The sequence below is a fragment of the Terrapene carolina genome, unplaced genomic scaffold (assembly GCF_002925995.2).
Source record: "Terrapene carolina triunguis isolate 2854851 unplaced genomic scaffold, T_m_triunguis-2.0 Scaffold374, whole genome shotgun sequence".
In the NCBI taxonomy this organism is placed as follows: domain Eukaryota; kingdom Metazoa; phylum Chordata; order Testudines; family Emydidae; genus Terrapene; species Terrapene triunguis.
This window is the reverse complement of record NW_020664725.1, coordinates 6,226,715-6,239,043: the sequence shown is the minus strand read 5'-3', so window position 1 is coordinate 6,239,043 and position 12,329 is coordinate 6,226,715. Positions and strand designations below refer to the sequence as shown.

General features: G+C 44.0%; 1 protein-coding gene across 4 annotated transcripts in view; it reads right to left on the bottom strand.

The window, feature by feature from the left end:
- Window positions 1-5,209: 5,209 nt before the first annotated feature.
- Window positions 5,210-12,329, bottom strand: part of NFRKB (nuclear factor related to kappaB binding protein) — a 34,535-nt gene continuing 27,415 nt past the window's right edge. For all 4 annotated transcript variants that reach the window (XM_026657923.2, XM_026657926.2, XM_026657925.2 and 1 more), the window contains exons 26-28: window positions 10,702-10,808; window positions 9,175-9,310; window positions 5,210-8,267 (exon numbers count right to left, since the gene is read on the bottom strand). In XM_026657923.2, coding sequence (XP_026513708.1) covers window positions 8,142-8,267; window positions 9,175-9,310; window positions 10,702-10,808 — 369 coding nt within the window. In that variant the 3' untranslated portion in view covers window positions 5,210-8,141. The remainder of the gene's footprint in view (window positions 8,268-9,174; window positions 9,311-10,701; window positions 10,809-12,329) is intronic.

Sequence of the window (12,329 nt, the reverse complement as noted above, 5' to 3'; positions counted from 1 at the left end):
CCAAGTCTCTTAACCTTTCTGTGCCTCGGTTAATCAACTGTAAAAATGAGGATAACAATACTTCCTTTCCACCACTGTCTAGTCTATTCAGTTTGTAAGCTCTCCAGGGCAGAGGCCGTCTCCTTATGTATGTACAGCACCTAGCACAAAGGGGATGTGATCTAGGTGCTCTACATTACAGCTGGGCAAAAATATTTCACACAATTTATTTGCTGAAAAAATGCAATACTGATCAACCCCAATTCACATGATCGTCCCCTCCGGCTTAGATGCCATTCACAAAACAGAAGAAAGGTATCACCACCTCTTCCTCTTCTGTTTGTTGTGTGAACCTAGCCCTTTAAGAATGTCCAAAAACATTTGTTTCAGGTCAAATGACGTGCTTCATTGAACCCAAAACAGATTTTTTCAGTTTTCAAATTCAGTTCAATCAGCGCCCACCCCCCCTTTTTTTTAAATCAGAACGGCCAACTGAAAAATGAATTATTCACCCAGCTAGACTCTAGCCACTACTGTAAATGCAAATGAATGTACACTAGCTGTCATTCAGTTCTCTTTCAGCAGAATATAAAGGAACTTAAGCAAAGTGACTTACAGTGGGAGTCTTAAGCACTTTGAGAATTTTGCTCATCATCATCATTCCATTCCTACCCTCGCTGTTAAGACAGAAACCCTTTCCATTAAACAGAAACAACAGCACATTCTCCCTTCCCACATAACAACACTGCCTGTTCTGATGCCTGTTGCTCTGGGGTGTATCATTTGTGCCTTTAAGGTGTTTATGGCAAAAGCGCAGGCGTTGGCCTGGCAGTCAGCTCTAGAGCTACGTAAACAAAACTTGACAGAAAGATGACTAAGTATTGAAAATAGGCACCAGGTACAGGACTGGAGTCACAAGTACTAAATCTGGATCTGCCATGGACACTCTCCGCTACTTTGGCCATGTCGCAGTTACGTGCTTCAGTTTCCGTTTTCTAAAGAGAGAGAGTCAGAAAAAGGTTTCCCTACCTCATCTAAGGAAAAGTGACTCCTAACATTTAAATCATGGTCTGGAAAGTCATTTTCATTAAGAACCACCCTAGGAGTATCTCCAGGGCGAGTTTCTAGTCATTAGGGTGCCCTGTACAGTTACAGAACAGACTGGCTTCATTTTTTTTAGTACATACCCACCCATCAGTTGTTAAAAAAGGCAGACTTCGCTTCTCATTAAAGGTGTTAATATTTTATGGATGTGTGTGTGGTAGGGGAAGTTTACTAAGGCCATGTCTACACGACAAAATTAAGTTGACCTAACTTACATCAGCATACAGCCACCGCCGCAATTACATCGCTCATACATGTCTACACTTTGCTCGTGTCGGCGGTGCGCGTCCTCACAAGGAGCGCTTGTATTGATTGTACTGTTAGTGGGAGGCATTGCAGGAAGGCTCCTGAAAGCCTGTAACAGTCCACATAAGCAATGCAGCATCTACATTGACTCTGCGTCGACCTAACTATATCAACCTTGACTTTACGCCGCTCGTGGCGGTGGAGTTATTAAGTTGGCGTAGCTGGGCAGTTACACCGGCAGGAGCGAAATTTAAGTGTAGTGGCATTCCATAGTTAAGCTGTCTTGCATCAACCTAACTCTGTATCATAGACCAGGCCTTAGTCCTTGTGGGTGGTGGCTAGAAGTTACTCTCTTGATGAGACATGTATCTATTCCACTGGTGGAGAGAGGAGGAATTAAGGCACTCGTATAATACATAAAAATACATACCTTCTTTCTAACTCCATGTGTAGCTTTTCCACACAAAGGGTCTGTGCAGAGGTAGCTGCTCCTGCACCTCAGGGCATATACCTCAAATTCTAGTAGAAGGAGCTTCAGAGCAGCGGTAACCCAGGGAGGGCTGCTCATGTTCAGCAAACAGCTTAGCAGCGACAGGGAAGGAATGAAGAACTCTTTCCATTTAACGAGCCCATAAGAGCAGGGATCTAAAAGTTCTACCCTTTTGGTGAGGGGAAAGGAGTGTCAATTGAACACTAGTTAGCACAGGCTTTGCAATAAGAATGGCCGAGAGCAGTTTCTTGGCTGGTATAAGCTAATTTAATCATTTTAATACACACTGTACTTTGCTTTTTCAAAAATTTCAGAGGAATTTGTCCCTAAATGCCACAAAACATTTAGACCTAGAGAGGTGTGATGATCTGGGGAATTTGCTTGTACACTTTATGAATTCATTGTCAGATTATGAACTCTGTATCTTTACCAAGCTGCAAACTCCATTTCAAATATAGGGCTAGTCGTCATCTTCGCTGTTGTCTTCCTGTTGTTCTGAACTTCCAACGTGTAGCGGCAAAGGCCTGATAAGAGAGTCATTAAGCATTGATAATCCTCCATCTAAATGATACGGAGATGGCTGCTGCCCAGAGCAAACTGGTTTTTTTAAATCTGAAGTCGGGGAGATGGTCACATGGGCAATGAAGTCACTGGCAGGGATCTGATCACCTGAGGAATCTGAGGGCTGGCCTACACTTGAAACGCTACAGTGGTACAGCTGCAACAGTGCTTCACTGTAGACATTACCTCCGCCAAGGGAGAGGTAATCCTAGTGGGAGCAGGTCGATGGAAGAATTCTTTCATCGACCTAATACTGTCTACAGTGGAGATGTGGATGTGGATGTTTCACAGCCCTGTGTGATGTGGCTGGGTTGACAAAGGAGGGCTGAAAGTTATAAAAGGGCAGGAGCTGCTCTACTCTGGGGACTTTTTTCTCCACTGGAAGAGGAGGGAGAAGCAACCCAGCATTGAGAGCCTGATGAAGCAGGGGTCCCCGCCTACTTTCCTGAACACAGATGGACACCGAGCAAAGGTGAGCTAGCGAGTGGCTTGCGTTCAGCATATTTGTTGTTTTCTATATGATCTGTACTCTGTGTATTTCTCAGACTATTGAAGAGCAACAGTGTTTGAGTAGTGTTGTGTGTTACAACTCCCACGGGACCCTTTGGAAAGATAAACCAGAAGGCTCGCCTTGTCGGGTAGAACAGAGAGGGTGCGTTTAATATACCCAGGGGTCAGTACTGGTCCTAGGGGCCTACAGCAGGTGGGCAGAGGGGCGTTATTTCCGTGAAGGGATAGCAGACGTAGTCGGTGCCCAGGGAATGTGTCAGAAAGGCCAAGGGAAGAAACAATGCTTCCTGCTGAGAGCCATGGAAACTCAAAGTACCTGGGGATCCAGAGGTGTGGATTCCCTTCACAGCAGGGAGAGCCAGACTGTATCTGTGACAAGGTGCAAGTGAATTAGAGACCCAAGTTCTTAACTGCAGAGAAACAAAAGTGCCTCAAGTAGAGCGAAGTACAAGGTCCAGTTTTAATCAAATGCTACAGATGACCCCAGCATTTCAAGTAAACAGTGAAAAAACATGGAACATTGTCTGGTAGGAAAGATCTCTTCAGAGCAAGCCTAAGAGTAAAGCATCAGACTTCTACAAAAGCTCTCTGGGAAGGGGTATCCCCTCTCATCCTCAGTGCTACTGGAGGTAGGAAATAGGGTAGGCTTGAAAGGATTAGATGGTTGGTAAATATCAATTTCGCTGTTTTCAGTGTTGTAGCCATGCTGGTCCCAGGATAGTAGAGAGACAAGATGAGGGAGGTAATAGCTTTTTTTGGATCAACTTCTGTTGGTTAGAGAGACAAGCTTTCGAGCTCTTCCTCAGGTCTGGGAAAGGCACTCAGTGTCAGAGCTAAACAGAAGTGGAAAAGATTGTCATAATTCAAGGGACCATTCAATTTCTCCCTTTCCTCCCTGTTAACACCTCTCTAGTCACAGGGAAGAAAGGGAGAAAACAAAACAAAAAAAAGAATAGGGGTGGGGGGGTTAAGTGGAAGGATTGTAGGAACAAACCATAAATCCACAATCCCACATTAGCATCAACTTCCTGGAAACCACAATCAGCTTCAGCAATGGAACCCTACAAACAACTATAAGCAAGAAAACTATGGATCATCACATCTACCTTCACAGATCCAGTAACCACCCCAAAACACCAAGAAACCAGGCACTCAGATACCACAGAATATACTCCAAAAGGGAAGTCTGGGATATATACCATAACACACTTAAAAATGCCTTCACCAATCAAGGACACTCCATCAGAGAAGTAGATTGCATCATGGAACAGGCCCCCCAAATACCCCAGGAGAACCTGCTTCAATACAGAAATAAACCCACCTTCGACGCACATTCCTAGTTGTCACCTACCACCCCACACTGGAAATCATCAAACAATTACAACCCACATTCGATGGGGACCACATCCTGAAGTCTTTTCTGAATCCCCTCTTCTGGCCTTCAAACAACCCCTCAAGCTCATCATCAGAAGCAAGCTCCCTACAGACCAGGACACACCAATTCAAAGCGGCACCAGACCCTGCCAGAACAACAGGTGCAAAACCTGTAGATGTATCTCCACTGCTACGATAATCAACACCCCCCTGAAACACAACTTTCAAGATCCACGGGTCCTACATATGCCTATCACAACATGTGGTGTACCTCATCCAGTACACTAAATGCCCCAACAACAACTATATGGGTGAAACGAGACTGTCACTACGCTCTCAAAGAACTCACACAGAAAAATGATAAAGACAGAAACACCCTATCACCTGTGGGTAAACGCTTTCCACAAAGTGATTGTTCTATATTTGACCTCTCAGCCCGCATCCTCAAAGGAAACCTGGCACAGCTCCTTCAAAAGACAAGCCTGGGAGCTTAAATTAATAACTTTGCTAGACACTAAAAACCATGGACTGAACAAAGACACTGGATTTATAGCTTATTACAACAATCTGTAACACATTTATCTCCCTCCCGCCCCGCCCCTCCACTTTCCTTCTATGACTGGAAATATGTTAACAGTCCACTTCACCTTGAATGGTCCCTTGAAATAGGAGTTAACTACCTATGCTATGCAATCTATTCTATTCCACCTTGTAACACTGAGTACATTTCCCAGACCTGAACAAGAGTTCTATGTAAGCACGAAAGATTGTCTCTCTCATCAACAGAAGTCGTCGGTCCAATAAGTTATTACCTCACCCATCTTGTCTTTAACTTCACTGTACACACACAAACGACAAAAAAAAAATATATATATATTTCCACTGATAAGAACCAAAGTATACAGAGAGGCAAAGTAAGAAAAATGCTGCTTGAACGTATTAAAGTTTGATTTAAGGATATTTACTTTGTACATTTTGACATATTGACAATTGGTGTTTTATTGGTTATAAAGCTTTAAACTTTTGAATAGCAAAATCTACTGTCATTAAATTGTCTGACCCCTACCATGATTTCCCACAACTATGAAAATTTAAATTGATAAAAATAAAAAAAAAATGCTTAAAGATAAATGTTGAATTATCCATTGAAATTATTTTTTTAAAAGTGAATTCTGCCAAGCCTAGAAATAGCATAGGCACGCGGAACATTTGTCTAAACTGCTAGAATGGTTTGGCAAAAACCAAACAAATAAATTGTTGTTGGGCGAACAAGGTTTGGTGAAAATGGCTTTCAAGCTCTCCCTGGGCTGGCAGAGCCGATGAATGCTGCATGGATACACCAAGTATGTTGAGTGGATAAGTATGTTTTAAACAGACTGTAAACTCTTTCGGGGAGGGGCCATCTTTTCATTGTGTGTGTGTACAGTGCCCAACGCAACAGGGCCCTGATCCTTCACTAGTAGGTTCTAGATGCTACCACAACACAGATGATAAATAACTTATCTGTGGCACCAGCTGGTAAAAGGAAAACAAGCTCAAAACCATCAAAAATAATGGGGGCAAGGGTTCCAAGAGGGTGGAGTTTAATGGAGCCTGGCTGGCCCAGAGTAAACCCCTCCATCCTGCAGAAGGAGGTTATCTCCCACCACAATAATGCACCTGATTTGATGCTGGGGTATAGTTTTTTCCCCCCCCGTGTAATGCCACGAGTTCAAGAGTTACAAACCATGTCTAATTACCAGTAACGGGCTACATTAAAGCCGCAGTGCTGCACAGTGTAAGAAAGACATTCAGCACGTCTCTAAGGCCTGAGACATAACTCTGTTAAATACGACTAGCAAATGGGGATTACCCTGATTTGGGATAGGATTTATATAAAAACAATATTTCAGGAGTATTGTGGACAGCACTTCAGTTTAGCTCTATATTTGACTAGCTTTGGTTACCTGACTGAGATAAACTCGGGTTAAAGAATTCAGCTTCAAAACCAGAAGCCTTCCTGTTCTCCATCCTGAAGGACAAGGGACAAAGACACAGGAAGTGACTGATATGGGGAAGAGGGGAAAGGCAGTTTTATCTTTCCAGATCTTGTTAAGTGCACAAAAACCATGATTCAAGCGAGTATTTTAAAATGCTGCATTTAGGTACCTAGCTCTGCTCAAATGCAGCTGCCATCTGCTTCTTGATATATTTTTTGTATCTGATTTTCCCAAGTGGGTTGGCTATAGTTAAAAATAAAGAGTGCACGACATACAAGGTCTCAATCTAAATTCAATCAAAAGCCTCATGCTGCCCGGATCAACAGTACCTGAGCCAGCAATGAGTAGCTACAACTGAGTCTTTCAAGCAGAATCCAGCCTCAACAATTCAGCTCAACATTGGAAGACCATGAACAGCAGGGCCTTTTTTTTTTTTAAATAGACTATATTCAATGACGGTATCAATCAAAGGCAAACAGTGTATTAAAAAAACAAGAGGAACAATGTTAAAGAAACCTTCTTATAACAGTGTCTATTAGCCCTTAGCAGATCAGATGATCACACTACATTTCATGACAGTATGACACAACTCTTTCCTTGCCAAAATGAAATGGTCTGTCTAGAACTGAAGGGAGATGGCAGGTTGGATCTAAGCGGGAGGGTGGTTAGATCTCTGGAGCATGGGTTGTAAATAAAACTGCTTTCTGCATTGTTATTTTTTTCCTACCCTGACACTTCTTCTGGACTCATTCAGAGAAAGAATTCCAGTGATGTCAGAGTTGGGAGCAGAAGTCAGTTCATCTCCTGATCTGTAACATGCACAATCCCAACAACTTGTATATCAAGATAAAAATCAGAGACAGATAAAAATCAAATAAGGCCAGGCCAGCATCAACTTGGATTAAAAGTAAAACACTTCTGCTTGAGTCAGAATGAATGCAGCGTGGACAAAACTGAAGGCTTGTTCTCTTTTCCTTTTAAACAGGCTGTAGTCTTCTCTGGTTGATGATTCAGTCACTGAGAAATGTAAGAAGGGAAATTCCCTGGCAGACTTTTCTTCCTGTGTCCTTTCTCTGAGCTCATTCACAGCCAGACTCTCATACGTGCAGATACATACATACAATAGTTATTAGCTATTTTACAGCAGAGGTTTTCTTCATCAGGCATGCTATGGGACAGGACTCTTCTATCTGGCCTTTGGAAGGATAACAAACGGAAAGTTTCTCCAGAAATCTGACATGGTGATGACAGTCAATATAGAATCTGGGTTGGGAAGTGAAAGGAGAGGTCTTAAAAAGTTATAAAATAAATAAATATATAGAATTTGTATTGCATACAGATTAAGCCCTAACAATAAAATCAGCCACCAACTACAGCCACCTCTACAGGATATAAAGAGAACTGATAGCTGGACTTCAAGACCAAGAATGAAGCTTGTCCATGACTTTAGAGAGTCACTGAATCCCTCTTCCCCTAGCAGCAAGTTTCACCGGTAAAGGAAGAACCCAGGCGGACGGCCTGAGGCTAACCCAGAACATAATGCAACGACAGCAAGGCACACTGCCATTTGCAAAAAGGGCAATTCGAATGAGAACAGAATAAAGACGCGTAGTAAAATCTCCAATTAGTCACTGCTATAGAGCTTGATTTTACAACTCTGGACTGAGATGTTTAGGTTCTTAAATACAGAGTCTTGTGTTGCTGTACCGAGGTTTCCACTGGATACCACAATTCTGGCTCCAGGCAAGCCATGTTTTGCTTTTGGCACAGGTGAGGCTCCAGTCCAATCTCTGGATGGTCTGTGTTGGCACCTAAGAAGCCCTGACTGGTGATGGATGGGGGAAGGATAAGGCAGCCAGGGAAGCTCTTGGAAAGTGATCCCTTTTCACAACTGATGTTCACTGTTGATCCTGCGTCTGTTTCGGAGATGGTGCTGTTGTCACAACAACAGTAGAGACTGCCTTGGTAGAGCCCGACACTGTTCCCTGCTGGAGATGGGAGGCTGATACTGTTTGAATTCGCACCTGTTTGAAATGAAAGAGCATTTAATTCACAGCAGAGCACAATATGTCGTCACACTGCACACACACAGCATCAGTCCCAATGGGCCAGCAGCACTAATTCAGGGCAAAGAATTCACCTGGTTCAAGTCACAGCCAGCATTAAAGTTAGTCCAAAAGTCACCCATACAAGCAATACCGAAAGGCACTGACTGCACAGTTTGGCATCAGCAAGTTCAAAGCATCCAGTCATGGTCTGGGACAGTGCAGTGGAGGAGGGACAGGTTGGGGGGGAGAGGGGGGGAAGAAAGAGACAGATTCTAGTGAAAAAGGATTAATCACCAGTTTGAATAAAATCCCAAATCTCAGCTGCTTTCAGATTTTCAGAATAAAGGCATTTGATCTGTTAGATACTCTGGACTTCTACAGGCCTCATATCACAGGCTCTCAAAGTACCCTGCAACTTCCCAGTTATACTATTATACCGAATTTATGGATGGGAAACTGATGCACAAAGACTGATGTGATTTGCCCTAGGAGACAGAGGGAGTTCAAGCTGCAGACCTCTGGCTGGAAGGTGCTAGAGAAGTGCAAAAGTATCAGTAAGTGTAAGATACAATCCTTTTAGCCCTAAGTCACTGCAGAGGGAGAAAAGCTGGCATGCTGCCTGACATTAATATTGTTCTTTTTCTTCATCCTTACTATCCAGCAGCTCATTTCGTTAAAATTTAAAGCAAAATAAATCCAGATGCTATAGAAGGAAGTGGGGAGATGAACTAGATGTGCTCAGTGCAAACACCAAAGACATACATTTGCAGATTGGGTACCAATGTCAATGGAACCTTGTGTCTTCATGGGCAAGACCTTCATGGAGATGCTACTGCAGTGAAGAGCGAATGGGCAGACCTAAAGTCCTGCCAGGTATTCTTACCTGCGTGGCCTGGCCTTGTTGCTGCAGCTGTTGTAGCTGTTGTGCTGTCAGGAAGCTCACTGGTTTGTTCCCAGCAATCAGTTTTGTCCCAGCTGGCATGGTAGTCAGGATGATATTTCGACCCAGTCCACTAATGCTAAAGACAGAAACCAACTGAAGGTCAATAGTGATGCAGAGGGCTGAATCAACTGGACTTGGTGACACAACCTAGGACTCCCCATATAGCCCTGCATGCAGCTCCCGACTTAGCTCTGAGTGAGACAGTGGGACTACCCTGGCATTCAAGAATCACTACCAAATTCTGGTTATTTTCAAAAGTAGCTGGAAATGCAAATGGTAATACGGTTCTGTTGTAGTGTACCTGTATTAGCTAAATGCAGTAACTGCTGATTTGGTATGAAAGTATTTGTGTTTCTATGCCGCTCTGATCACCGACTAAACTGCTCTTCAGCTGCTAAGAGATGAAAGCCACTGACCTCATTTAGCACTGGCTCTAAATTTTTCATGTGACTATATTGACAGAGGTTAGAATGAATAGGTTATGCTAACGTTCACCATGCTGCATGGCAGAAGGTACTGCATGCTAGTCACATGACTGCAACACTGGAAGCTCTGAGGGTCACCCCGGCTTCTTGTCTATGGGTTAGTCTAACCAGACAGTGGGTAATGAAACACCCTCCTAGATAATGCAGAATGCAATCAGCATGTGGAATTTCCTGCCCCGGACGTGGTGGCTAGAGTGACGCGACAAGGATTCTAGAAATGAAAATGGATCATTACTTGCATGCTGATGGGATCTATGTTGATGCAGTTACACTTGTGCTAGTTTCTCTCATGTTGACTGGGCCTCAGATCATGAATAGGATTAGATACTTCATCAGGGTGATTCTCGCCCATGTGCACGGAGCTGAGCTGATAGCTAAGTTCAGGGTAGGGAACAAATTCTCCTCCAGGGCAAAGACCTTGGGGCAGTGGTGGCAACCTGTGGTCCGCATGCAGCCCATCAGGGTGATCTGATTGCAGGCCACGAGACATTTTACTGACGTTGACCGTCCGCAGGCACGGCCCCGCACAGCTCCCAGTGGCCACGGTTCGCCGTTCCCAGCCACTGGGAGCCGCGGGAAGCAGCAGGCCTCAGGGACGTGCTGGCTGCCACTTCCCGCAGCTCCCATTGGCCGGCAAAGGCGAACCATGGCCATTGGGAGCTGTGGGGGACTGTGCCTGCGGACGGTCAACGCCAGTAAAACGTCTTGCAACCCACAATCCGATTACCCTGATGGGCCACATGTGGACCGCAGGTTGCCCACCACTGCCTTGGAGGAATGATCTGGAGGTGCCTTCCTCTGGAGAAGTGAGCAGGAATCATGTTCGGATCATGCAAGATGGGTATATCCCCTCAAATTTCCTGTGATTGTGGTGTGTCCAACCTCTATTTCTAGATCTCCATGAACCTGATTGTTGGACCTCTCCATCTCACTGAGAGAGCAAACGGAGATGCTGCTCACTGGAAGGTTGCACATTACTCACTTGGCCCCGAGGTTGCCCTTGATGATGGGGGCTGTCACCACATTCTTGCCTTTCACTGGCTGGCTGATCACTGAGAGCGGCACCGTGATTCGAGCTGGCAGTTTACCCTAGGGAAGTGGAAGATTATTAGACAATATTGGGAGTAATGGGGAGTTCAGTAAAGAGCCTGGCAACGTACAGGTGCCACTTGCAGTCCTGGCATAGAAATCAACAACAGTTCTCAGCTTTGCTAATGAAATCTGTCTCTCATTTCTGGCTCATTAAAATGTACCCTACCTCACAGCTTGCTTAACCCTATGTCTCCACAGCAGCATTTCCCAGGGAAGGGTTGTTTGGTTAACATTTGCAGCTTGGGAGCCTAAAGTTATCAGACCACTTATTTAGCTGCCTTTATTGAGACATAGTTTTAGGTGCTCATCTTTGGGCATTAAAAAACAAGAAGTGCCGGCGTTAACTTTTACTGAACTCCCAGCTCAACACAGGCAGCACCTCATGAAATTCCAAAGCTGACACCATTCCAGGAGGTAAATGTTCCAGAGAATCCTATCAGGTGCAAAAGAGGCTTGTATGGCTGAGCGACAAGATGTAGAATTTTATGCCACTACTGTAGTAGTGACAAACTTGTCATAGAGAAAACTTATCTTAACCAGAGAGGGAAGACACTTCCCATCAGTGTTTGAAGACAGCTTTTAGCCAAGGTCTAGCATATTTCAAGGTTCTGCAGCCATGGTATTAGCTGCACAATCACATTTTATACTACAAGCCAGGTTTCTAGCCCTTATGGTTGCAAAGAAAGCTTTCCAAACATGAACCAAGAATACACAAATGCAGTGACATCTGCCGGAGTCTGCAGAGAGCCTGCAACAACGGGATCTGAGAGCTGCAAACTGCCCCCATTCACCTCAGTAAAGAATTAATGTTGAATTTAAAGGTGCCAATTTCATTGTCAAATCTACTTATTATTTCACTGCTGATCATTTTAACATCCAGGTAACAGGGACTGTCACACAGACTGTCTCTCATACCGCCTCTGATGCCCACAACCCCATCTGTACCCTACCTTACCCAGCTGCCCAACCTTCAGCTTCTGCAACAGCTTCTATAATAGTTATGCAACTTTTATATAAAATTCTTTAGCATATTAAAAATTCAACTTCGTAGGGCAGCATAAAATATACTGAATTGAATATGAAATTAAACAGGATGGAAAACTGCAGTGACTGGATTATTCCTTTTCATATTGATTTCAGTGAAAAACCTCAAATTTTTCAGTTTATCCAAAGCTAACACAGCATCTCCAGCCTGCTGCCCTGGTGGGCTGCAGAATCCAGGGATCTTGCCACATAATTTCCATCCATCTTGCCGAGTACATGGGGCCTTGCTTGCCATCTGGATGAGGATATTTTGCTGGGGCTGAGAATCAATAAATTGAATAATGTGCTGACAATTTGGAGAAATCAGCATCAAGTCTTCTCCCTGCAACCCACCTTAGCTCTGGATTTTGTCCAGACTAAGGAGACCTATCTGGGACAGGGTGGGATGGAAAAAAAAGACTATAAACTGCAGCCATAGATGGGTTATCCTTAGAACCAGTTTAGCAGATTCATCCTTAGTCTCTTGACTCCCTT